We start from the raw sequence: 27,551 nt of genomic DNA on the forward strand, positions 1-27,551 counted from the left end.
GATGACAGCTTCCACTCTCGCAGGCATACGTTCAGCCAGGTGCTGGAAGGTTTCTTGGGGAATGGCAGCCCATTCTTCATGGAGTGCTGCACTGAGGAGAGGTATCAATGTCAGTTGGTGAGGTCTGGCACGAAGTAGGTGTTCCAAAACATTCCAAAGGTGTTCTATAGGATTCAGGTCAGGGCTCTGTGCGGCCATCTCCATAACAGGGATGTTATTGTCATGTAACCACTCCGCCACGGCCGTACGTTATGAACAGGTGCTTGATCGTCTTGAAAGATGCAGTCGTCATCCCCGAATTGCTCTTCAACAGTGGGAAGCGAGAAGGTGCTTAAAACATCAATGTAGGCCTGTGTTGTGATAGTGCCATGCAGAACAACAAGGGGTGCAAGCCTGCTCCATGAAAAACACGACCACACCATAACACCACTGCCTCCGAATTATACTTTTGGCACTACAAACGCTGGCAGATGGCGTTCACCGGGCATTCGCCATACCCACACCCTGCCATCAGATTGCCACATTGTGTACCGTGATTCATCACTCCACACAATGTTATTCCACTGTTCAATCGTATGCTCCGTGCACCAAGCGAGGCTCATTTGGCATTTACTGGCGTGATGTGTGGCTTATGAGCAGCCGCTCAACTGTGAAATCTGAGTTCTCTCACCTCCCACCTAACTTTTATAGAACTTGCAGTGGACCCTGATGCAGTTTGGAATGCCTGTGTGATGGTCTAGATAGATGCTGCCTATTACATGTTATGACCCTCTTCAACTGTCAGTGGTCTGTCAGTCAACAGATGAGGTCAGCCTGTATGCTTTTGTGCTGTACGTGTCCATTCACATTTCCACTTCAATATCGCATTGAAAACAGTGGACCTACGAATGTTTAGGAGTGTGGAAATCTCGTGTACAGTCATATGACTCAAGTGACACCCAATCACCTGACCACGTTTGAAGTCCGTGAGTTTCACGGAAAACCCCATTCTGCTCTCTCTCATGATGTGTAATGACTACTGAGGTCGCTGATATGATGTACCTGGCATTAGGTGGCAGCGCAATGCACCTAATATGAAAAACATATGTTTTTGGGGCTGTTCAGTTACTTTTGATCACATAGTGTGTTTCATGTAAATAATTTCTGCTTCTGTGAGGATTCCCAGAGCATACCAAAAATGGATAACAATGGAAAAGTTTTCCACACTGAATAATTAGCGAACGAGTTCTTCTAGTAGAAGTGGACATTTGTGGAATCCGAAAAATTAGGATTACACAAGTATGAGACTGAATTTCAGAAGTATTTGTCAATTAAAATTTGAACATTCTGGTACTTGGAAACTACTGTATGGATAGTTTTTGAAACAGGAAGTTTTTGGAAAAAACAAAATGCTAGTGGAGATAAGGGAAGTGACTGCTTAAAAATTAGCTACAACAATTTAGCCAGAAAAATCTATTAGCTCACTGCTAATTTCATCATGTGTTCTCACTGCAAACTTAAATTAGAAATATTTCATTATAAAAACCAAGTGCACTATTCCTCCTCAGTGCTTGGCAAATTGCTCTATGAACAATAAAATTTCATGACCTGCTTGAGTAGTACCTTGGAAAGAGGTTAGAAGGCGAACATCAACAAAAATACCAGAAAGGCAATGGAATGTTGTTGAATTTAATTGGGTGATGCTGACAGAATTAGATTAAGGAAATTATACACTGAAAGCAGTTGTTAGGTTTTGTTGGTTGAGCAGCAAAATAAGCGGTGTTGGACAAAGTAAAGAGGATATAAAATGTGAACTGGCACTAGTGATAAAATCATTTCTGAATGAGAAATTTTGGTTGTATTGAATATAAACTTGTGTCAGAAAGTTGGTTTTGATGGTATTTATTCTGTGTACAGGGGTTGGACAAAAATGTGGAAACACTGTGAGAAATGCATGTTTGAACATAAATGTAGATGTTGGCCAAATCTGTTGGTGGCACTGTTGTATCAAGTGTCAGTTGTAGTCAAAACAGTGTTCTTTGTAGTTGTGAGTGCATTATGTTAGAGCCAAGTGAATTCGAAAGTGGGCAAATTGTTGGTGCTCGTATGGTGGGTGCTTCTGTAATCAAGGTAGCCAAAGTGTTTGGTTTTCAAGAGGCACTGTAGTGAAGATGTATGCAGTGTACAGGGAAAGTGGAAAAATGTCATCCATTAAGCCAGAACATGGACAAAGGTGTATGTTGAATGATCTTGAGTGACGGTCATTGAAGAGGATAGTAACAAAAATAAAATTATGTAAACAGTCACTGCAGAACTGGATAGCACACAGGCGAACCCTGTCAGCATCAAACAACATGAAGAGAGATCCAAACACACAGAATTGCAGGGAAGCTGGAATTTCCAAACCATGCGTCAGTGATGTGAATGACCACAAAAGCAGTGCAGAAGCCATAAAACCTGGACTATGGAGCAATGGAAGAAAGTTATTTGGCCAGATGAGTCTTGTTTCTCACTGTCCCCAACTTCTGGCTAAATTTATGTCTGCCGTACACTGTCCGAAGCCTATAATATAGTCTGCTTGCTGCCAAGAATAGAACATGGTGGGGGTTCAGTGATGGTTTGGGCAGTCATATAATTGTATTCTGCAAGGTCACATTCCTGCCAAAAAATTTGTGGAAGGTTTGGCTAATCATGTCCCTCCCACGGCACAATATTTGTTCCTCAATGGTGATGTTTCAATATGACAGTGCTCGTACTCATACAGCTTGGATCTTTCAGGACTGGTTTGTGAGCATGAAGATGAATTGTTGCGTCTCTCCTGACCACCAGTCAACATATCTTAGTGTTACTGAGAGACTTTGTGGTCTGCTTTGGAGAGAGGGGTGTGTGATCGCTATCCAGCTCAGTCCTCATTAACTACATTTGCAACTATTTTGCGGGAAGTTTGGCATAGTATTTTCTTGAAAACCAAACAGTACTCATATTTATCCATCCGAGATGACTGGAAGCTGCTTTGATTACCAACAGTTTTCCTACGCCATATTAAACATGGTAATGAGTTGTGTTTTTGGTGTTTCCATATTTTTGCCATCCGCTGTAAGTGAAACGTGCACTACAAACAGTTCAGATAAAAAGAAACTAGAAGTTTTTGAAATGTGGCACTACAGGAGAATGCTAAAGATTAGATGGGTAGATTGCATAACTAATGAGGAGGTACTGAATCTAAGTGGTATGTTTTGTACGGCATGGCTAAAAGAAGGGATTGGTTGAAGTTGAAGAAGAGGCATGGGGACAGGAAGGGGAGAGGTACCAGCTTAGTTGCATCTGGGAATTTACAAGGATAGGATAGGATAATGGTCTGCAAGATTTAGCATCAGAAGATATGTGCTGGAAAGGGGGGGGGGGGGGGAGAAGGATGTAGAGAAGGGAAATGGCTATGCAGGTGAGCTGTGGTGATGGAAGGTGTTTGCGATGGTGGACTGAGGACAGAGAAGTATGTAGAGACTGGTGTAAGACAGGGACTAGCTTAGTTTGAGGCCAGTGAAGTTCTCCATTTCCCACCTGCGCAGTTGAGAAAATCGGATGTTATTGGGATGGATCCAGATGGCATGGCATGAGCGGTGAAGCAGCCATTGAAGTCAAGAACACTGTATTGTGCTGCATGTTTGGCAACTGGGTAATCTAGCAGACTTATGGCTACAGTTTGGAGGTGACCATACATACAGACTGAATTTGTTAGTATTCATGTCCACAAAGAATGCTGCATAGTGGCTGCTACTAAGTTCGTAGACTACATGGTTGCTTTTGCAGGTGGCCCTGCCTCTGGTGGGGTAGGAAATGTCTGTGATACGACTGTTGTCTCCCCAGTCACCTAATGTCTTCCAACCTGCTAACTGGCCACAAAGGAATGCCCCCCTCAAGACTCAGTCCACCCACGTATGAGGCAACTGAATCACATTCTCGGCCAGTGTTTCAGTTACCTATTATCTTGTCCTGTAATGAGAAATAGCCTCCCCACTGTTGTCTCACAGTGGTACTTGTCCAAACTATGCAATATCCTAGCCTGTCCCTATTCGGATCCATCCATGAGATGAGATGGTCAAAATCAAAGAAGATGGCTCTTTGGACTGAGGAGAACCAGGTTGAGTGAATGAGAGAGATGATGCTGAGGTTCTAGAGAAATGTGGATAGGGTTTCCTCACCGTTGGCCTATGTTGTCATGAGTGAATCTGAACTAGGTGAAGGGTATAGGACACTGGGAGTGGTCAGGAGAACGCATTAATAGGTGGGCATCGGATGGTGGCTTATGAGTGCCCATGGCTGTAGTGCAGTTTTGTTTGTAGGCGATGCCTTCAAAGGAGAAGTAATAATGAGGATACAGCTGTTCATTGTGAGCAGGAAAGAGGTTGTGCATTTGGAGTCAGTCAGGTGTTGGGAAAGGTAGTGTACACTGGCAGCCAGGAAATGGGCATTGGGGATGTTAGTGTAGAAGGAGATGCCAATGATTGTGATGAGCAAGGTTCTAGGTGGTAAAGAGACAGGAAATGTGGAGAATTAGTAGAGGAAATGGTTAGTGTGTTTTGTATAGAATAATGGGTTGCAGGCAACAGGCTGAAGCTGTTGGCCTACTAGGGCAGAGATTCTTTCTATATGGATGCAGTGTCCATTAACAATGGATGGTTGAGTTTATTGTAGATTCATCCTGGAATCTCTTCTCTGAGTCTGTCTCCCTCCTAACCCCCACAGCTCACATGACTCTCACTTTGTATATGCTTCGTAAAACCCATCCACACAGGAGGCCTCATACCTTTCATTGCTGAAATCACACAGCCACAACCTTCCGTAGTTCCTGTTCTCCACATGCCTCTATCCTCTTCCCTGATCTCACTCCAGCCTCTCCCCCTCCCCTCCAACTCTCTCTCTCTCTCTCTCTCTCTCTCTCTCTCTCTCTCTCTCTCTCACACACACACACACACACACACACACACACACAAAACCCAGTTATTCCTTCCCCTTCCTGCATCATCTGTATCCTCAAATAATGGCTCCAGCCAAGATTGCTGCTAGACCCAGTTGGGTCACAACACCTGGAGATAGCAGTGTGCATGCATGTGTGCACCTGTGTGTGCAGTTTTTTTCTTTGTCTGTCTGATGAAGGACTTTGCTGAACCATTTAACAGTCTGCAATTCATTGTGTGTGCTGTTCCATGCCTTCTCTATGTGGGGAGTAGCAATCTGTTCCATACTCATGTTTTTAATAATTTTTCATACACAAGATGTGTAGAGGTCTACAAAAACCAGTTAATTTTTAACCGAAAACGTGTAAACAGTCTTACATAACATACTTCAGACGAGTCAGTTTTGTATACCAACTTATTGAGAGTGTAAGTAGCAAGAATCAAGCCTATCCTCTTCCGTGTCACTGCACCTTACTGGTGTTCAGTAAATTACTAGTAACCTCACATGTAAAAGAAATAAAGTCCCATAACTTTTGCCAGAATTATTATAAGTCCAACTCTCTATGCACCATAATTTGACCAAATCAGACAATTCGCGTAATTAATATCAGTCCTAATATTGAGTTGACAAAAAAAAATTTACAATTCCAAGTAAAGTATGCAGCTGTTTTGTCACCCAAACCCAAACTTGACAAAGTTGCTGCATCTGACAACAGGACAATCTTGATTGTCCCCATCCTCTTGTCTGCATTATAAACCAGTGGTTGATTTTCTTGCATCACTTGACCCACATCTGTCATTTCAGACACACTAGCACAATTATAAAATGTATGGTATTAAAATTACAAAGGATTTAGATTAAATGTGTACCTCATACATACTGTTGCTTCATTGTTTCTTACATAAATGGTTAATTAAAGTACTAGTATATGATGCATACTTTGATAAGCAAAAGAAATGTCCTTAATTTTATGCACAACATAAATGCAACAAATGATTTTACATTTCCTTTCATGTGGTGGCATTTGAATTATTGTGCCCTATACCATTCTTCTTAATTGTATTGGCTAATTAACACTGATTTATGTGAAATTAACAATTCTATCGTCTCATGTGTTAATAATGCCTTAGTCTAACGTGTTTGTTTCCATTTAAGATCTGTCTGGGAATTGGTTATTTTATTCGTTATCTGTGTCTCGTTATTATAATTACAAAAAGACAGATTGTAGTTTCTGCCCATAGGTATCTCACTTGTAGTTGTCTGGTATTGTGAATTAGGTACTTTTATTGATTAGTGCTTTACTATTGCAGACAACTTTATTACCAGTTGCCATAAAACTCAGCTTGTTGCAGCAACAACTTCATCTTTGAAGGCTCATTTAGAAAGAGTATATGCAGACGTGCCAACTCTCCTGATTTAAGCGGGAGACTCCTGATTTTTCCTTCTTCCTCCCGATTTCCCGACAGTGAAGACCGATCTCCCAATTTTCAGAGCAGTTTCAATACTTTACTTACTATGTGAAAATCCTGCACCTTCGATATGTTGGTGGATGACAAGGTATAGCTGCTACTTGTCTATGTTAACTTGGTAGATTGGTGCGGTGGCTGTTGGGAGTGGCAGTAGGCGTAGCTCGTGCTTCGTGATCATTTAAGAATGATTTATTCATGCAAAAACTGTGCTAATGTCAAAACAGAAATCTAATATACGTTAATTTGTTTCCTCGGATCGTAATTTCGAACTGTAGTTCTCTCGAAAGTGCTTCATTTGAATGTGTGTGAATCCAAAGAAACCTGCAGAGCTCATCATTCATATTGTTCAGCATGTTGAATGATAAATTATACAGTCCGAAGGCTCAGGTATGTCCATTATTTAGTATTTACATGTAAATAATAAAGCAAATGTAATTGAATTGTTACAGTTATTGAATTATTGCAGCTTTAATTGCCAGGGATGTGTTGTAATTCACAATAGTACACCGTTAAAATTCTCCCGATTTTTCACTTTTGAAAGTTGGCATGTCTGTATAAGTATTCTTTGCATCTTAACAGAATTGACTGCTTTATTTGCTAGTTTAGATGTATTCATTGCCGTAATAAAGACTTAATGCTGACTTGGCATACACACAGTCAACCAGCTTTCCTGCCTGGAACATCTATTTGCTACATGACAATCACATCCTTAACTACACTATTCACACTTTGACTGATTTTGCTCTCACCTTGAAGGATGATGCATCAGAATTACTTACTCACCCTACAAAACTGCCTGCCAAATTGTGCTATTTATTAAAGAAACTGGATTTCACTGTGTACTGTAATGACTCCTTTAGTGCTATGTCAGTTTTCTGGGTGTGGCCTCCAGCCAGGTTCTTCCCCTGAAAAGCACTTTAGCTGTCTTAGCATTTAACCTTTTGTATCTCCTACAAATCTTTGCATTTATGCTGTGACTGTCTTTGCTTATGACTCACTTATAACATTGCCATCAACACAACTGTTTAGGAAAACAATCAAAAACAATTTGCATACATGATTGCAACAGATTATTACACACACGTGATTGTCAAGTCGGTGTGTGGTACTGTCTGTCCCTGCAATATCAGTGTGGTTTGGCAACCAGCTAATCTGTATCCTCACTGAACAGTTTCAAACACTACCACCTTTTTGGCCTTTTACTCTTTCTTTAGCCTCAACAAATTAGTGTTGCTTGTACTAGCGTACTATCTTCTATTGTTGCACTAATTTTTCATGACACCTAGACCATGATGAAGAGAACATCCACACTTTTTTTCCTCCTGCTTTATTATTATTAGCTGTGTACTGGGAGGATGGAGGGGCTGGTGACTGTTCTCTTGCAATACTCACTATCATCTTTAACCATCACGTCTCATATAGACCATTTTGTTCAATTTACATTGTTTCCTGTTTCATTGAGAAATGTTATTTTAAATCAGCTATTCTCATTTGAATTTTCTTTACCTGGTAAATGTTGTTGTTGTTGTTGTTGTTATTTTATATATTACATTAATTTGGGTTTCCAGCAGGAATTTGAATCAGCTACAACAGAAAGAATTCAGAAACTCATGGATGATATTGAATGCATCTTATATGATGAACCTTTGGAAATGCCACCTAGCAAGGAAATTATTGATGAATGCCGAATGTGGAAGGAGGCATTTCCACATATGAGGTAAACACAATTGAGAAGTTTCACTGCATAATGAACAGTGCACCAATAATTTTGTATCTTTATTTCTGATTGCAGTCGTGAAATCTCTAGTTCTCACATGTTTTCTTTCATTTCATTGCTGTCCCAGTGCACATCACCCAAATGTATTGTGCAGGTCTTTTGTTATTGCGACTGTTCATGTACTAGTTGGAAAGTCACCCCTGATGTTGTTTATAAACATATACACAGTTATCATTAGCGTTACCTATGGGTTGAACACTCCACTCAAATGGGCTGCAGAGTTTCAGTTGAAAGTAAAGCATCATTAGGGAGCCATTATAGAAGTCTGCTGTACAGTAGAATGAACATCCACCATGCAATGAAGGACAGTTGTGACCAATGTTCAGGTCGACAACCAACACATTGTCTAAGGCTTGTTGGTCAGGAAAGCTGCTCAGTGTGTGGACTGGAACGGAAGTGGTGTGTTGCAGATATGGTATCAGTTCCAGTTGACAGGTAGTGTTGAGAACTTACACTGCACAGGCCATCCTTTTTGTCAGGAGCATGGGATGATTAATATCTACTACTTTTGAGTTGAAAGAGCTTTGGGCTGAGTGCTCCAGAACTGAATTTGGCATTTGAAATGGCTACAGGATGTTATTTATCACATCAAACTGCTAGGAGATGCTCACATGACGTGAATCTCCATTCCCACTGATCAGGATGAATACCACATTGTACACCACAGCACTGTGGATTCTGTTACAAATGGGCAAGAAGTCATCTGAATGGACACCTGAGGAAAGGTGTCAGGCGTTGTTTATAGAAAATCTTGGTCTGTTTGTACCCTGATAATCACAGACAGTGTGTTTGGAGACAGCCTGCTAACATTGAACACCTCCAACACTGTGCCCCACATGTGCAACATGGAGGTTGTGGTGGTGGTGGTGGTGGTGGTGGTGGTGGTGGTGTAATGTTCTGTGGTGGCATTACATGGAGCCGCCGTACACCTGTTGCAGTTTTTGAGGGCAGTCTTGCTGCTCTGTAGCAGGCGGATGAGATTTTACAGCCAATAGTGGAACTGTATCACCAACATTTTGGTGACAATTTTATCTTGATGGATGATAAGTCAAATGCTCATCATGGTGTTCTCATGAATACTTTTCTTCAGCATGCTAGGATCACCAGAATGGGGTGCCCTGCCTATTCCCTAGATGTGAACCCAATCAAACATATAGGGGATTGATTGAAATGAGCTACATTTGTACACTGGGCAAGAAGTCATCCAGAATGGACACATGATTTATGAACAATTGCCATTGAAGGGTGGGACAATTTGGTACAAAGCTGGCTTTATGATTTCATTGACGGTATGCCATGACAAATTCAAGCTTGCATCTGAACAAGGGGAAGTTTCACGACCTATTGACATTGTCCAGGAGTGCTGCGAACCTCCGCCCCAACCCCCTGCCGGAATGGGAAACACATAATTTTGTCATTACACTTTTTTGTCATCTGGGCACATTGCAAATGAATATAAACACACACTTCAAGAGCCAATTTTTGTTTTCTGTGCCATGGATTTCAAATTAAAGGGGTGATGTGAAACTTTTGTTGATATTTGTGTATTAAAGGCAGTACATTCCCTTGTTTCAGACCTTGTTGAGGGGTCTGGGAAGGATGATTGAAAAGAATGTAAAACAAGTCTGAATGCCACTGTGTTTTGCTAGGCATGCTTCTATTGGACATGGTATGGCCTTGCCGCCCTCCAACCTTTGAACTAACTTACCCAGTGAGTAATAGGGGAACCTTTAAATTTTTCATGTTCTCTTAACCGTGATGCAGTTTGAAATTTTCCATGTTAACAAACATTGTTAGAGGTGAAAGGAATAATAAGTGACAGAATGGAAGTTAAATTTTTGCAGGGTGTTTCATATAGATCAGGGCATAACATCAGTCACCTGTTGTGTGCTGTTAAAGACCCCTCAGATGTCTGTCTAGAGATTTCATGGGTGCTGCTGTTGCAGCTGACTGCAGTTTGTAATCACAGTAAGTGCCAAGCCTTTCAGCAAAGTTTGCTTCACACATTGGGGTAGATTTGTCACCATATTCCCTCTTCATTTAATGAATTTGAGTATATGTTGCTTTTATCCCTCTTCCAGGATGTTACTTATCAAGCATTGACAGAGCAACTATATCTGAAGTAGAAGAGGCAAGTACATGTCAACTCAATGGGTCTCTCCACTGCCAAAATTTCGTTGTATCCATTTGAAGGTCTAGAGGCTGGTAATGTGGTCTTTCTTACATTCACCCTCTGTGAGACTTCCTCTTCGTGTTGGGCTATTTCAACAGTATGATGATTCAGTACTAGAGTTTTACCATATACTCTAAGCCACTTTCTGTACCCTAAATGATGTGATGATTTTTTAAAAGGCACAGTAGCCTTACTGCAGCCTGACACAAACTGATCTCAGTTGACACATCTTAAAGCTGTTAGTGTGTCACATCCTACTTTCATTGTATGAGGTGGCACAGTGGTAAAACATTAGCCATTTACTTGAGAAGAACAGGTTTCAAATGCAGCCATCCTGCCGAGTTTTCTAGAGGTTGTGCTTAAGTATGTTGGAAGTCCCATTATTGTTAGATTACTCAGTTGATGATCAGTGGAAACACCGACAACTATAAAGTATGTAATATTATGCATTCAGAACAACGTAAACTGCAGTGAGACATAAAATTGGTCCCTGTCACTAACAAGAGATGCCAGGCTGAAATTGTGTAGGAAAATCATAAGGAAATTTATTTCATGAAAGAGGTAGTTAACAATACCTTCTTTTGACTATTTCTAGAGTCATTCTTCCTGGATGAGGAGAGGAAGAAATGATAATGCGTGGCTTCACCTATCACTTAAGGTCTAAAAGCAATTAAATTCTGACCCCCCCCCCCCCCCCCCCCCCCCCACACACACACACACACACGCACGAATTACATGACAAATCCATCTTATGGATTTCATCAGTAACAATGATGAATTACACTTCTTGTAGTCCATTCCATGATATTGGTCCCAGGCTTCCTAGTGCCAAAGACAGTGTGTTTCATATACCAAGCAATAAGTCAAAGTATAACAATAATGGAAACTCCTGGATGAAAAAGAATGTTAAGTAAGCAAAAGGCAACCACTTACCTATAGAGGACTGGTGCATGGCACACGCAAACATGTAACAGATAATAGTTAATACTAGCTTTCAAGCTCTTGTTCCTCTTCTAGTAAGAGTATACACATTCACACATGGAACCCCACAGAGACTCAAATGTACACACTTATGATAGTGATGAAGTAATAAGACAAAACTTGTTTCCATTTGGTCACATTTATTATATAAACACAGCTGCTGAGAATTCTTCCGGGTTCTATGGCCATGGTCCATGGAACTCTTCTATCCCTGACATTTCGTCCAAAGCTACATTGGACATCTTCAGAGGTGCTCCTGGTTGTGCTGAGTCTGCCAATTTGGACGAAACGTCAGGGATAGAAGAGTTCCATGGACCATGGCCATCCAACCCGGAAGAATTCTCGGCAGCTGAAACATTTGGTCGTGAAAGCCTTCATTGTGTGTAAACGTAGTTCACAGTCATCAAATTTCACAATAACAATGACCTTTGGCCATGTTTTTCATGGCTGCCCATTTAATTTTTACAGGCCTCCACACAAAAAAAGTACTGGAAGTCTTAACAGCTTATCTCAAAATTGACTCAATCAGAACTGCCTCTGGTTTGCCTGTTCCCACCAGTTTCAATGGCTGTCAGGTCACAAGAACAAAGTACAAATATGTACTTCATAATGGGATTGAGAGGACATGGAATCGGATTTTGGGTGAAAAAATTGATGATTCGTTTTAGTGGTTTATTAGATTCCTCCAAGTTTCCTCTTTCAAATGACACATTGTACATGGCTCTTCAAGAATTATAAATATTTTATTTTTATAGATTTGTGAGATTGGGTTTTGTGCTTTTTTGATACGCCTCTGTCATGGCTGACCATAAACTTTTTGGCAGTATATCCATGTGACTTGAATTCAAATATCCCACTTTCCAGCGGCTCTTTATACACCACTTGTGTGAAATTGTTTGTCTCTTCTTTCATGAAGCTACTCTTTGATGTTTTGACTTTGGATTGTTTGTTGTTGTGTTGAGTTTTTTCGCATTTTGTGCTTCATTTTCCGCAGTGGAAATGCCTAGAGCTAGGGCAAAAGTGTTTAAAAAGCGTGTGAACTGGCAAAAGAAAAGAAAAGATGATTCACTAGTAACAATGATTTCTTCATCATTGTTGGTGGAAAATGTGAGTCCACTTACTTTTAATTTGCAGAACGAATTCCTCCAAATGAAAACAGTTCTTCTCATAAAAAACTCAGAGATTTGGAAGAGAAATATAATTTATTTGATGAAGGGAAGTAATTTTTTGAACTATTCATACGCGTCTACTGAGCAAAGCTCTTGAAAACTGCTTGTCATGTTGTCATGGAAAGATTTCTCTGACAGTAGAATCCCATGTGGTCTGGCTGCACAGTTTAATTTAATACGCAGTGTTTGTAAATACAGCTGTAAGTTTCCAAGCTCTGTTTCAGTAACCACCAATAATGGATACAAGAAAACAACTTTATACTGTAAATCAAACAATGGAAAATCCAGGATGGAATGTAACAATGTTATGAAAAGGAAAGTTTATACTCACCATGTAGTGGAGATGCTGAGTCACAGATAGGCACGACAAAAAGGCTATCACAAATATAGCTTTCTGCCATTAATGCCTTCGCCAACAATAGACACACACACACACTTGCACTCTCAGGCAACTGAAACCACACAGTGAGCAGCAGCACCAGTGCATGATGGGAGTGGTGACTGGGTGGGCATAAGGATTAGGCTGGGGCAGGGAGGGGGAGGAATAGTATTGTGGGAGTGGCGGACAATGAAGTGCTACAGGTTACTCGGAGGGCAGGGAAAGGAGGGGAGGGGGGGGGGGGGGGGGGGGGGAGTACCGGAAAAGGAAAGAAGCAAAAGGATGGAGTGTGATAGTGGAATGAAGGCTGTATAGTGCTAGAATGGGAACAGGGAAGGGGCTGGATGGGTGAGGAGAGTGACTAACGAAGGTTGAGGCCAGAAGGGTTACAGGAATGTAGGATGTGTTGGAGGGAGAGTTCCCATCTGTGCAATTCAGAAAAGCTGTTGTTGGTGGGAAGGATACATATGGCACAGGCTGTGAAGCAGTCACTGAAGTGAAGGATGTCATGTTTGGCAGCGTGTTCATCAATAGAGTGGTCCACTTGTTTCTTGGCCACAGTTTGCCAGTGGTCATTCATGCATGACAGCTTGTTGGCTGTCATGCCCACATAGAATGCAGCACAGTGGTTGCAGCTTAGCTTGTAGATCACATGACAGGTTTCGCAGGTAGCCCTGCCTTTGATGGGATAGGTTATGTTTGTGACTGGACTGGAGTAGGTGGTGGTGGGAGGATGTATGCGACAGGTCTTGTGTACAAAAACAAATCTCCCGTGTCGTATATTTCCAGTCTTCCACCACCTCCATAAGTCCCACCGTCTGGCCACAGAGGAACATTTCCCTTGTTACTCAGTACCACCCAGGACTGGAGCGACTGACTTACATTCTCTGCTAGGTTTTGACCACTTTGACTACTTTTCGTCATGCCCTGAAATGAGAAATGTCCTGCCCACTATCCTTCCCACCCCTCCCACAGTGGTATTTCACCACCCATCGAACCTACACAATATACTCGTCCATCCTTACACAACCTCTGCTCCCAATCCCTTACCTCATGGCTCATACCCCTGTAATATACCTAGATGCAAGACCTGTCCCATACATCCTCCCACCACCACCTACTCCAGTCCAGTCACAAACATCACCTATCCCATCAAAGGCAGGGCTATGTGTGAAACCCGTCATGTGATCTACAAGCTAAGCTGCAACCACTGTGCTGCATTCTATGTGGGCATGACAACCAACAAGCTGTCTGTCTGCATGAATGGCCACTGGCAAACTGTGGCCAAGAAACAAGTGGACCACTCTATTGATGAACATGCTGCCAAACATGACATCCTTCACTTCAGTGACTGCTTCACAGCCTGTGCCATATGTATCCTTCCCACCAACACCAGCTTTTTCTGAATTGCGCAGGTGGGAACTCTCCCTGCAATGCATCCTACATTCCCTTAACCCTCCTGGGCTTGATCTTCATTAGATAATGTCCTCACCCACCCAGCCCCTTCCCTGTTCCCATTCCAGCACTACACAGCCTTCATTCCACCATCACACTCTGTATTTTTACAGCTCTCCTTTCCCAGTACTCCCCCCCCCCCCCCTCTCCCTCCCCACTTCTTCTCTGCCCTCCGTCTAACCTGCAGCACTTCACTGTCTGTCCTCCCCCTCCCCATCCCATCCTCCTCCTTATGCCCATCCAGTTGCCACTCCCATCATGCACTGGTGCTGCTGCTCGCTGTGTGGTTTTAGTTGCCTGAGACTGCAGTTTGTGTGTGTGTGTGTGTGTGTGTGTGTGTGTGTGTGAGTCTATTGTTGGCAAAGCCGTTAATGACCGAAAGCTACATTTGTGACAGTCTTTTTGTTGTGCCTATCTGCGACTCTTTGTAGCGTAAATGTGAGGTTAGTCTATAGGTTGTGAGCAGTTGGTAAGGGCAGAGCAGTAGGTGATATGCTATATGGATTCTAAATCTTCCCAGTTTACAATTATGTGCTTGGATCTGCAGTTGAAGATGTAGGATGGAAGATGATTCAGGAAGCTTTGGAAGAAGCAGTGAAAGAAAATGATGTTGCAGTAATGACCAAATACTGTAATGCATAGATAGGATGAAAAATGAACAGGTTGAACACTGTGTTGCTAATTATTATGGTAGTAGTGGAGGCATGGAGATTGCTCCCATGGGGGGGGGGGGGGGGGATTATTGCTCTTCTGAGTGGTATAATGTTCGCTATGTCCAATATCTGGAGATAGTGACTCTTAACATATTTCTAAGAAGTCTTGGAAAGCAAACCATATGGGAACAGTGTAAATATAAGCAAACTTGAATATACAGGACATCTGCAGAAGAGAATGGTGTCAGGCTGAGAAGGTTGAAATCAATTAAGAAAGGGAAAAATCTCGATGATGGGAAAACCTTGGAAGGGAAAGGAGGATTGATTGATTCCATGATAGACCACATTGCTGTGGCTTAGTAATTGGGCAAAATACAGACAAAATGATGTAGTAGTAGTAGTAGTAGTAGTAGTAGTAGTAGTAGTAGTAGTAGCAGCAGCTTTATTCATCCACAGATCTCTTTTTACAAGGATATTGGACATGTCAAAGTATTTACAAATTTAGAACAATTTAAAATAAGCTAATTTGTATACACATATGTTTGCAGACTTCTAGTTAGAGACAATCATTACATTTTCTCCTGGTAAACAATACTTTTTTTTACAAATAACTTATTAAATAATGTAATGCCACATTGTTCACTCACATCTCACTATCAGTCACTGCACTCACTATACACACATTGTTACATAACACTACACACACACACACACACACACACACACACACACACACTGGTGATCTCTGGGCCATTTTCTGTACCACAACTTCCCATTTGTCATCCTGAAAAACTGAGTCAGCGTCCCTCCATAATGAATGAGAGAACGAGGTGTTAGTATTGTGCTTTGCATAGCTTGGGGGTAAGTATTTCTAGAAAGGATAAAAGAAGGAAAAAAACATAAAGTGAAGGTATTACTTGGAATGTTGGATATTTGTATAACATTTTTTATCAAACACCTACTCTGTTTTATCTGAGTAATCCTTCAATGTATAAAATGTATTGCACAACAGGTACTTTTTAGCTGCCTTCTTAAATAAGTGTATTTTTTCAATTTCTTTAATCTCTTTTGGTAATTTATTGTACAGTTTTATTCCTCTGTAGAAAATGCTGCTTTGAGTTTTATGTTTATTTTCTCTTGATGAATGTAAGTTGAGTCTGTCTCTTGTTGCATGGCCATGGACGGAGCTGTTTGTGCAGTAATTACCAACGTTATTTTTGATGTGTACAAATGACTGGTAACTTTATTCACATGGTGCAGTTAAAATCCCCAGTGTTCTGAACAGATCTTTACAATGAGCTTGACTAGTATTTTTGGTTATTATTCTTATGACTCTTTTCTGGCGTTTGAAAATTGTGTTCATATTTTGTGTATTTGATTCTCAAAAAAGAATGGCATAGCTAAGAATTGAGTGGACATATGAATAATATGTAACTAAAATACACTGCATGTTACACACTGATGATAGGATTCTAAGGGCGTAACATGCTGATGACATTCTGTTTGCAAGTACTTTTGTGCGTTCACACCACTTCAACTGAGAATCAATATTTATTCCTAGAAGTTTTGCATCTTTTACACATTCTATAAAGGTGCCATCTACATTTAATTTAATGTTGTCATTTTTCCTCTTCAAACTGAAATTCATGGCATTAGTTTTCTTTATGTTCAATGTCACTTTATTGCTTATTGACCAATCATAAACTTCCTTGAGAGTTTCATTTGCTTTCTCAGCAAGGAGTTCTCATGTTTTCTCAGTGACTATAATATTGCTGTCATCAGCGAAAAGGGTTTTTCACCATGAGTAACACTACTGGAAAAGTCACTGATGTATATCAGGAGCAGTATTGTTCCTAATATGCTACCTTGTGGGACCCCTATATTATTGTATTTTGGTTCTGATAAGTGTTTTACTAAATGTTTAGATCTATTTGAAGTATGTGTTATCTCTACTCTTTGTATCCTATCTGGTAGGTATGATCGAAACCAATCATTAGCTACCCCTCTTCTTCCTGATGCTTCTAATTTATTTAATAGAATCTTGTGGTCGACTGTATCAAACACCTTAGAAAGATCAAAAAATATGCCTGTGACACACTCATCTTTATCAAGAGCATCAAGTACAGTTTTTGTGAATTCTACTATGGCTGACTCCGTATTTTTGCCACTTTGGAAACCAAACTGTGATTCGCTTAAAAGATTGTATTTATTCAGGTAATTCATTAATCTGTCTTTTGCAATTGCTTCTATTATTTTTGAGAATACTGACAGCAGGGAAATGGGTCAGTAATTTTCTATATCTTCTCATTACCTTTCTTAAGCAAAGGTACAACTCTTGCCTGTTTAACTGCTCTGGAAATGTCCCTGATGTGAAGGATTCATTTATTATATTTGTCAAGGGACCTTGTATAATCCCTATACATTGTTTCAGTACACACATTGGTACTTCATCTAAGCCTACTGACTTTATTTTTTAGTTGTTGAATTGTTTTACGGACTTCATTCTCTGTGGTTGGAAGTAACATCATTGTATTTAGTGCAACATTATTTATGGTTTTATATATGTTTGGGAGAATTTTTGCTGTAACTTCTCTGCAATACTTGAAAAATGCTCATCTACATAGTTTGCTAAGTGCTGTGAATCATTTATTAACTTTCCCCCCTCCCTTAGCAGTATGTTATTCTGCGTTTGTTTGCCTCTTCCCACTTTCATTTTTATAACATCCCAGACTGTTTTGCTTTTATTCTCTACATTATATTATATTATTTTGTCATTAAATGACTTATTTGCAGCAATCAGCATCTTCATATAGATCTTTTTGTATCTATGATAGAAATTTAAGAATTCTGGATCATTGCAAATCTTTTGCATTGAACTGAGGTGTTTAAGTGTTTTGGAGGACTTCTTAATACCTGCTGTTAACTGTCTGTTTTTGTGAGATGTTGATACAGACATGCATACTTTTGGAAATGTCTTTTCAAAGTTCAATCTAAACAATGTGGAGAATTTAGAGAATTTCATATTCACATTGGTTTCCTTATACACTTCATCCCTGCTTTGTTTTTCCAGTTCTTTTGAAAAATCTTTTATTTTGATTTCTGATAGATGTCGTTTGTAGGATTGTAGTTTAAGGAATGATTCGATGCCTGACTTTACTGTTGTTATTTGATATAGAAGGTCTGATAGTCCGATATCTTTTACAGCTACATCACATTTTTCCCTGTCCATATTTGTGGCCACATGGTCAATTACTGATGAAGTTATTGTGGTTACCATTGTTGCACTATTGGCCAACAGGGACATGCCAAAACTTTGAAGGCTGTTCATGAAGGTGCTGCTGGACTCATTTATGATGTTAGTGTTGATGTTAATGTCCCCACGCAGAATTATATTGACCTTTGTGCTTGAGACTTTATCTAGAACTTCTTTTAACTTATTGAAAAAAAGTGTCCACACTACCACTGGGAGATCTATACACACACAAAATGATTAATTTCTTGGTGATATCAAGCCCTGTTAATTCAATAGCTGATATTTCAAAGTGTTTTTTTTTTTCACTTACGGTAGTGAGGTCATGTCTTGATTTGAATTGTGTTCCTTTTTTGATATAAATGCATGATCCTCCTCCCCTTGAAGTAATACTACATGTTGGATTTCTGTGTCTCTACACCAGTGCTCAGTAATACAAACTACTGTGCAGTTCAAAGATTGGAGCTCAACTTCTAATAGTTGTATTTTATTTTTTATTGATTGCATGTTTTGATGGAGGATTATTAAGTCTGTGAAATGCCCCATGTTACTTTTTCCAATGGTTTGTTTTTCTTTGTGACATCTGATATATGTGATATTTGAGGTGTTAAAATCTGTCTTGTGAGTGATTGTTTCAGTATTTTTTAAAGTGCTGGAGATACTCTTTAGATAGGGGAACCTGTTGTATGGATTTATCCTAAAAAAGACCTACTTTTCCTATCTATGACAACAGGTATTTGACCATGTGTGGCCCGAGATCCATCCCCTATACTTTCATGAATCAGCTGTACCAGTCTTCCCTTCCCAGTCCAGTTTAGGTGTAGTCCATGCCTAGTGAAACCTCATCCGTTGATAGTCCCACCGGGCACCAGATAAACATGAGAAAAGTTGGCTGTCCTCAGAGCCATCCGTAACTCCACATTGATTCGCCTCACAGCTCCATCAAGGTGTGGTTGATCATGACGCCAGAACAGCTGAACAAAGTGTACGCTGGTGCCATGAGTCAGGGAAGCTATCTTGTACAGGTTGCCACCTATGTCATATGCCCCATCCCTGTCCCAACTGTTTCCCACCCCACCCTTTATCACTACATGGTCCTCTGTTGTAAAGTCCTTACATAAGGACCCTAGATCCTCTATTACATGACTTAGCCCTGCATTTGGCTTGAAGATGCTGGTGGCCTGGTACACTGCTCCTAAACTTTCCTGTAACTGAGGGCCTACACCTCGCATGGCTACTACCTAGCAGCAGCACTTTCTTCTTCCTAACACTCTGTACATTCCTAGGCTTCTTGGCCTCGGTTGAAGTGTGCTGCACATTTCCTGCTCCTCATTCTACCTGAGGCTTTTCTACACTTAACTTTCTCAACGGTAGATACCTGTTTTTGGTGTTGATACCTGTTTTTGGTGTTGATGATAAAACTGTCAGATCACATTCTCTTTCTTCCTATCCTCCTACCAGCTGCCAGTTCCCAACCACCCTCCTCCCCCTTATCACCCTTGATCCTTATGAGTTCCTTCCTTGCTTCCTCCAACTGTGCCTGAAGGACACAGATTTTCCATTCCTGTTCCCAATGAAAATTTTTCCTACTGCATACTCTGCAGTTCCGGGAGAGAGCCTCTTGTGTTCTCGCAACATTCTCCCCACTGCACCCTACCATTGAAAATATTTCCTACAAGACCAGCAACAAATCCCTCTACTCACTGCCCTATAACAGCTCCCACATTTCTCACTCATGGTGTCATTTTTGAAAGAATAATTAAGTTTAAAGAATGATTTAAATTTGGCAAGGACATGAGATTGGCTGAGTGTAAACAAAAAACGACACAAAGGTCTTATGTGCAGAGGTTGTTTTTTTTGTACTGATTTAGAGATACAATGACAGAAGAATGAATTTGTAATTAATTTGCTTTTAGAGAATTTATGTTGTCAGGCATGTTTAGCCAGGTTTTTAAACGTTTATAACTCAGAAAATTTAGGCCTAGATCGAATCTATCTAACTAGTTAACAGTATGAAATGTGTTAGTTAAATACAATTTAGAAATGTTTAATTACATTTTATTGCGATAATAGACACTGATGAAACTAGTTGCAGTCTTTTTTAAACGAATTTTGCACTATCAAGAAAACTTGAATAGAATTTTTCGTGTTTATGTTACGCAAAATTTCGGTTATGTCGCGATTATCGGGGCTTCAGCTAAAGAACAAGGTTTTTCAAGAACAAGTGCTGTTGGGACGCTAATATTCAGTTGTGTGACAAGAACGGACACTACAGCAAGTATAAAAAACAAAGAAAATTTAAATTTGACACTATTCCCTCTTAAATAAGTTCTTTTAGCAGACAAAGAAAATACCTGTGATCTCACTCAGCAGCCATCTTGGCATCCAGAGATGTGTAAAGTGTTTCATTTTAAAGGAATTGTGCTGGGCTTAGATTTATTGAGTCTGTAGTATTTCCAAAAACAAGGCGTATTTAATATTGTGATTAATATTTTATTAATGTTAATTCATCCAGTGCATTTCGGTTCCAGTTGTATGTGTAAAATATGATCTTTTGGTCTCTAACATTAGTTGGAAGAAATCTTGAAAGCATAATTACATTGAATTTCAGTATTTCAGAGCATATTTCATTGTCAACATGTGACACAGTTTTGGAATTAGCCAAAGGAGTAGATCCCCATGAAACCTGATACGATCTTCAGTTGTTATAGATCCCCCATGTGCGGTAGCAAAAGCTGAGGTAATGAATTTAACTTGTTTCAACATCTTAAGATGGATTTCATACAGGTATCCTAAAATACAATTCCAGAAGGATTGTACGGTACTTAGGAATCAGCAAGCAGTCAGCAGTGTTGTACTGTTGTTAAAAACATGCCGTATGATTAAAAAAAATAGAAGTTATGTGATATTAGTTTAGGTAAGGATCACAGAGTCTCTTGAGAGATGTCACAATCAACTTTTCTTCAATAGGTGATAATTGATTACTTAAATTATATCTTAAGTAGCTCACAAAAGTAGCCTTTGTAGAACAGCTTAAAGTGGGTTGCAATGTAAAGGTGGAGATGTAGATGTTCTCTGAATTGCTTGGAGTGAATATTTGGATGCAACTGATTTTATGTGCCTTCCTTGATCAGTATAGGCTTCTTTTGTCTGTAATCGACTGTTAATTAATAGTCCTGCCTTTTCCATACCTTCCTTCCCTGCTTCAATCACTGTCACTGTGAAAGATATTGGCCATACAGGTGTAAGAGTACTTAGCTAAGTGAGCATAAATAATTACAATCAGATTTTTCATTAACCCATCTGCATCAATGTCAATGGACCACTCTACTTCAGTTTTACATACTCTAACACAACACATAAAAGTGAATGAAATGTGTAGCAATAAGGGTGTATCAATTTTCCTATGTATATCATAAAAATAGAGGGGAAAAAGAAGAAAACAGTCTGGAGCTTGCTGATTCATCATGAACTACTTGATATGTGGCATTTTAACTAATTTATAATGTGTTACTTTAGCATGTTTGTGAGATGAGTTGCCTGGGCAATTAATTACATCATATAGCACCTGGTTGTGATAATGAGTTGCTGCATTGTCGCCGGCCGCGGTGGCTGAACGGTTCTAGGCGCTACAGCCTGGAACCGCGTGACCGCTACGGTCACAGGTTCAAATCCTGCCTCAGGCATGGATGCGTGTGATGTCCTTAGGTTAGTTAGGTTTAAGTAGTTCTAAGTTCTAGGGGACTGATGACCTGAGATGTTAAGTCCCATAGTGCTCAGAGCCATTTTTGCTGCATTGTCGAGATATTGTGCTAAGAAAACTGAAGAAACTGGTGGCATTCCTGGGAGGACATCATACATCAAAAGCACTAATAATATGAGATCTGGTAATTTAATCATCTTTTCTCTTGCAGAGTTAGGGGACATGGAATCAAGATGATTGCAGTGCCTCAAGAAGAGGAATCTCATGAAAGCATTATTCAAGAAGAGGTTTTTGCTGTTGATGGAGTTGTAAATGATGCCAAAGAGAGCAGTTCTTTAAAAAGAAGGGAGTCATCGACTGATAACTCTTCTGCCCATTGTAAGGAAGTTCCTATAACAGAAGAATCTAAATCTTGCCAGCTTGAGAATATGGTGGAAAACTATGTGTTACAACAACTTGCTTCATATATACAGTCAGAAGTTATTAAAAAACTTACGTGTGATGTACAGAGTAGTGAATGTAGTTCAGGTAAAAAGTGTGACAAATTACCAGATGTATGTTTCCAAAATTCCACTTCTCCACAAACTGTGGTATCTGTGCTAAGTGATTCAGAATCTGACGACACAAATTCAGCTCGGACAGTTTTGTCTAAATCATCACGTACTAGGGAGGTGCTAATTAGCAGTTCATCAAGATCAGAACTTCGTGTGCAGAATAATAATGCATTTTCCACACCACGTATGTTTGATGTTGGGAATTACACTGCAGAATATCCATCATTCTCTGTTATTGGTTCAGCACCAGTGAGCTTGCCACCACCTAGGACTGCTAGTTCATCAGTACATGAGGCACGATCATTTCATAGTGCAGCAGAAAGAAACAAAAGACAGTATGCTGACAGACGATTCAGTTGTGGATTTACAGCTCGAGAGAGATCTTCACACCAAGTCCAAGAAGCAGATGAAAAGAATCAAAAATATAAGGCATTGCTTTACAACAGCAATAATCGAAAGCAATTCTTACCACCAAATCCACAGGATAAATTAAATAAACGTTTAGTATTACCTCCAATTGACAAAGTGGAAACTCAGAAGGTAAACCTCAATTACCCAATTTATTTTATGTCTGTTTTATGTAAATCGTGGCTGCAGCCAAATCTGAAATGAAATTATTGTACTGTTCTTTGTTAATTTAATTGTAGATTATTCAGTAATATTCCTTGAAGAGTTAACAGCTTTTTTTATAAATGATATTACGTAAACATTTTTAGGCTTTCGTTCCTAACATCAGTCTGCTGCCTGCCTTCCAAAATACTATTGAGAGCAAGCAGCCATTCACTATTACAGCTTCTTCCTTGTCAGACTCTTACACTGTAGTGTCAGTTACTGTTTGTGAAGTACAATACTGGTATCAGAACAGTATACTGAAACTTCTGTGACAGCTGTGTTCTTTGCACTCTTGTACATGGGCACCTCAAGTTTGCACAACAATAATTTTGAAATCCCTAAGCCTGGCCCAAAAACCTCTGCCCCCTTAGAAGCTGTGACATTTAGTGATCTGTGATGCATAGAATTTATTTCATTAAATGCAGTTTAAGGTCATAAAAATTGTGAAGGCTATTGATTTTCTGCATAACTGAATATGGTCTCTGCAGACTGAATTTTTTTGACCACAATTTTTGCGTTCATAATCTGGAATTCAAAACAAATTTTTCTATCCTTGCTTGTTTCTGGTTCCTACACCATTTCTGTAGTGTGTCCCAACCATACATTCCATCTGCACTCACTATCCATTCAACCACACACAAGCATCTGCATGACTTAGTGATAGTCATCTTGTATGTAACTATGTACTTTTCAATGCCTCTTACATTGAGTCAGTTGTGATGTATTTATGTATAGACATTTGTAACCAATGTATTAATACTCACAAGGGAACCTCCCCATCGCACCCTTCTCAGATTTAGTTATAAGTTGGCACAGTGGATAGGCCTTGAAAAACTGAACACAGATCAATCGAGAAAACAGGAAGAAGTTGTGTGGAACTATGAAAAAAATAAGCAAAACATACAAACTGAGTAGTCCATGCGCAAGATAGGCAACATCAAGGATAAAGTGAGCTCAGGAGCACCGTGGTCCCCTGGTTAGCGTGAGCAGCTGCGGAACAAGAGGTCCTTGGTTCAAGTCTTCCCTCGAGTGAAAAGTTTAATTTTTTATATAATCAACTTCGCTCTCCAAAATTCCAGGACATGTTTAGATTTGCTTGGACATATGCAGGATTTGACGGTCTACACACGAAAAAATTTGAAAACGTTAAAAACATATGTTTTGGCAGAGCACAGGGAAAACTGTGCGACTGTGAAACTTGCATTCATTTGTTGCAGTTTATGTGACAAACTCTTATGTTTTCATCACTTTTTTGGGAGTGATTATCACATCCACAAGAAAACCTAAATGGGGCAAGGTGGTAGAATCTTTTTACCCATTCGCCAAGTGTACAAGTTAGGTGGGTTGACAACATATTCCTGTCATGTGACGCACATGCCGTCACCAGTGTCGTATAGAATGTATCAGACGCGTTTTCCTGTGGAGGAATCGGTTTACCTGTGACCTTGCGATCAAATGTTTTCAGTTCCCATTGGAGAGGCACGCCCTTTCATCTACTAATCGCACGGTTTTGCGGTGAACAGAGACGTCAATGAATGAACGAACAGATCATAGCTTTGCGAAAATAAAGAAAATAAACTTTTCACTCGAGAGAAGACTTGAACCAAGGACCTCTCATTCCGCAGCTGCTCACGCTAACGACAGGACCACGGCGCTCCTGAGCTCACTTTATCCTTGATGTTGCCTATCTTGTGCATGGACTACTCAGTTTGTATATTTTGCTTATTTGTTTCATAGTTCCACACAACTTCTTCCTGTTTTCTCAATCTATCTGTGTTCAGGTTTTCAAGGACTATCCACTGTGCCAACTTATAACTAAATCTGAAGGGGGTGCTATGGGGAGGTTCCCTTGTCAGTGTTTACCGCCCAGGGCAACACGTATTTAAGTCCAGACAAAAGTGCTTAGGGGTTTTTCTTAAAAACCTTATCTAATAACAAATACTTAGATGCTAAAATGGGCCTGAAGAAACCTAGATATTAAAACAATGGCATTCTGTGCTTTCATCATCATAATATATGTAACAATATTCATAGAACTGTTAGCTCACATCGTGGTGGTGCCTACTGTGAGTACCCATCACATTTAGTTAGCTACACATGCGCCTGTGTTGAGCTGAAAAAATGATGTTAGATGGCAAATACCTCAGAAAGCTATGGAAATCTTGGCAGAGTACCAATTTGGCAAACGTGGTTTTCTTATGTTGGAGGCAAGTCAATGCCATCAGTCCTTTGTAACGATGAGCTTTTGGAATATTTCATCAGACATGACATTGTGTGCTGTAGGGCAGTGGTTGTCAAACTTTTACGCAGAAGAACCAATACCGACATTGTGGGCTGTCATCTCGGGCCACGTATGTACCCATCGTATTATTAATTGATAACCTACATAATTTAGTTTGTTATGAGTCCCCAGTAGACTAGCTATAGTAAGAGCACCATAAGTTGGCTGGCGGTCCCCAAGCACTGATTGTTAGAAAGTTGGTACCTTTCAAAACACTTTGTGTAGACGGTTCTTTGTTTGAGAGTGCTGATACCCGCAGCAACCTCACAGGTGTGACAAACCAGACCAAGTGCTGTTATGCTGTGTGTGACAGCAGATCATTAATTGATGAACAGTAAGAGCACTTCTTTTTAAATGCTTTGTGCAATAAAAGAGAAAGCCACAAATGTATTTTCATAATATTACAATAGTTATAATTTAGTTTCATATTGCTTGCTACAAATAAATACCACATTTGAAGATGACCACCTCTGTAACACGCATTCAAGAGTCCGTGTTACTTCCATTTCACAATTTATATCACAGCAGTTGATTGGCACGAGTCACTCATGCCCTATGACTTGACAGTACTGGAAGACAAACAATGGAGCATTGACCTTCTCTGATCCTCTAACCCTGCAGTGGCCATGCTGAGGTAAGTGGCCAACTTTTTTTACAAGAGGGACCATGCTTATTTGTCATCACTGATTTTGCCCAAATTTATGGTATACGCAGGGAGTGGCTAGAAATGAAAGTAACGACAGTGAGACCTGTGAATGGCAAAGCATCTAGAAAAAAAAGTATCATTTTTGGTGTGGATCGGGCGAGGCATTCATGTAGTTTCCAGGCAGCAGTTGGCGCAGCTGAAACGGTGCAGGATGGCAGTGTGAGGGTCGTGGTGTCGGTCCCTATGTGGAAACTTCTTTTATTTTTATGTTAGACTGCAAATAAACCAAACTAATAGTCGGTGTATTGTATGTATTAATATTCTCGAGAAGGCATGAAAAGGAAAGTTAAGGGAAAATTTGGGATCATAAATAAATTTCCAGGAAGAAACTGTAAGGCATACATGAGAACTTCATGTATAAAATTAGCCGTTTGTATTATTTTACAGTTGATGATATACATGTGCTGAGATGATATTCATTGTAAAAACAGGGGAGCAGTAATTTTCTCGGCATCTTGTGCATGCTAGAAATGTTGCTTTTTACAACTACTTGGTTGTTTTAAAATTTCTGTAGAAAAACAAATGTGGTTTATATTCATAAAAGGTGTTCTCTCATCAGTCAGTTTGGCAGCAGACCAAGCATAATGCATCATTTCGCCAAATACTAATGAGGGTAACTGGAGATGTACAACAGAATGTATTTTGATGCATTCTTCTTGGGATGTGAGAGATAAGAGCAGTTTTGAAGATTTGAGTAGTTTTGAAGATTTCTGATCAAATTTTCACTTGATGATAAAGATAGATATCACAGAGCCGCACTAGCAGAGTGCATATGGGGGAAAACACTTTAATACTGCATACTGCATTTCTTCATCTTGACAAATCTTGTTGTAAATTGTGGATTTGTTTGTCCTCCCCACAAGGCAGTTAACAGAAATGATTGTATAAGACTGTTGTGAGTTTCCCCAAATTTTGATGAAGTAATGGTGACATTCCTATACTTTGCCACATACTATGGACTATTTTTGAATCCTCAGTCCAAAATTTTCCTTTTCCATTCCTGAAACATTCATGGACACATTATATTGAATATTATTTTAGATTATTCATTTTTAAGTAACATAAAGTGTCCGCCTAGGGATTTGATCTCACGAACCTTGGATTATTGTTCTCTACCAGTATTATTTCCATTGTGCCAAGTGCTGCCTGGTAACTATGCTAACACAAATGGCTCATGTGTCAGCCGACACGTGTCAAAAATGTTAATTTCTTTAAATTTCTGTCACATTTATTTCTGGCAAAGTCCTGCATGAATACGGCTGAGAATCACAGGTCACACTGAGTACATGATTCAGCCACAGTTTGATGACAACTGCTGTAGAGTGTGCGTATCTTGGCCTAACTACTCTATGATGATGGTGGTAGCTTCACATGAGAGCAACACTCAACCTCAATGTAGGCTGTGTGTTGTTAAGAGTGGATGGATGTAGAGGCAAAACAGTTGTTAGAAG

At 39.9% G+C, this 27,551-nt stretch overlaps 1 protein-coding gene across 4 annotated transcripts in view; it reads left to right on the top strand.

The window, feature by feature from the left end:
* Nucleotides 1-27,551, top strand: part of LOC126415345 (uncharacterized) — a 132,355-nt gene that overhangs the window by 85,396 nt on the left and 19,408 nt on the right. For 3 of the 4 annotated variants that reach the window (XM_050083423.1, XM_050083425.1, XM_050083427.1), the window contains 2 exons: nucleotides 7,976-8,124; nucleotides 22,159-23,041. In XM_050083423.1, coding sequence (XP_049939380.1) covers nucleotides 7,976-8,124; nucleotides 22,159-23,041 — 1,032 coding nt within the window. The remainder of the gene's footprint in view (nucleotides 1-7,975; nucleotides 8,125-22,158; nucleotides 23,042-27,551) is intronic. The other variant, XM_050083424.1, reaches the window with a different exon arrangement.

The sequence above is a fragment of the Schistocerca serialis genome, chromosome 1, assembly GCF_023864345.2.
Source record: "Schistocerca serialis cubense isolate TAMUIC-IGC-003099 chromosome 1, iqSchSeri2.2, whole genome shotgun sequence".
NCBI lineage: Eukaryota > Metazoa > Arthropoda > Insecta > Orthoptera > Acrididae > Schistocerca > Schistocerca serialis.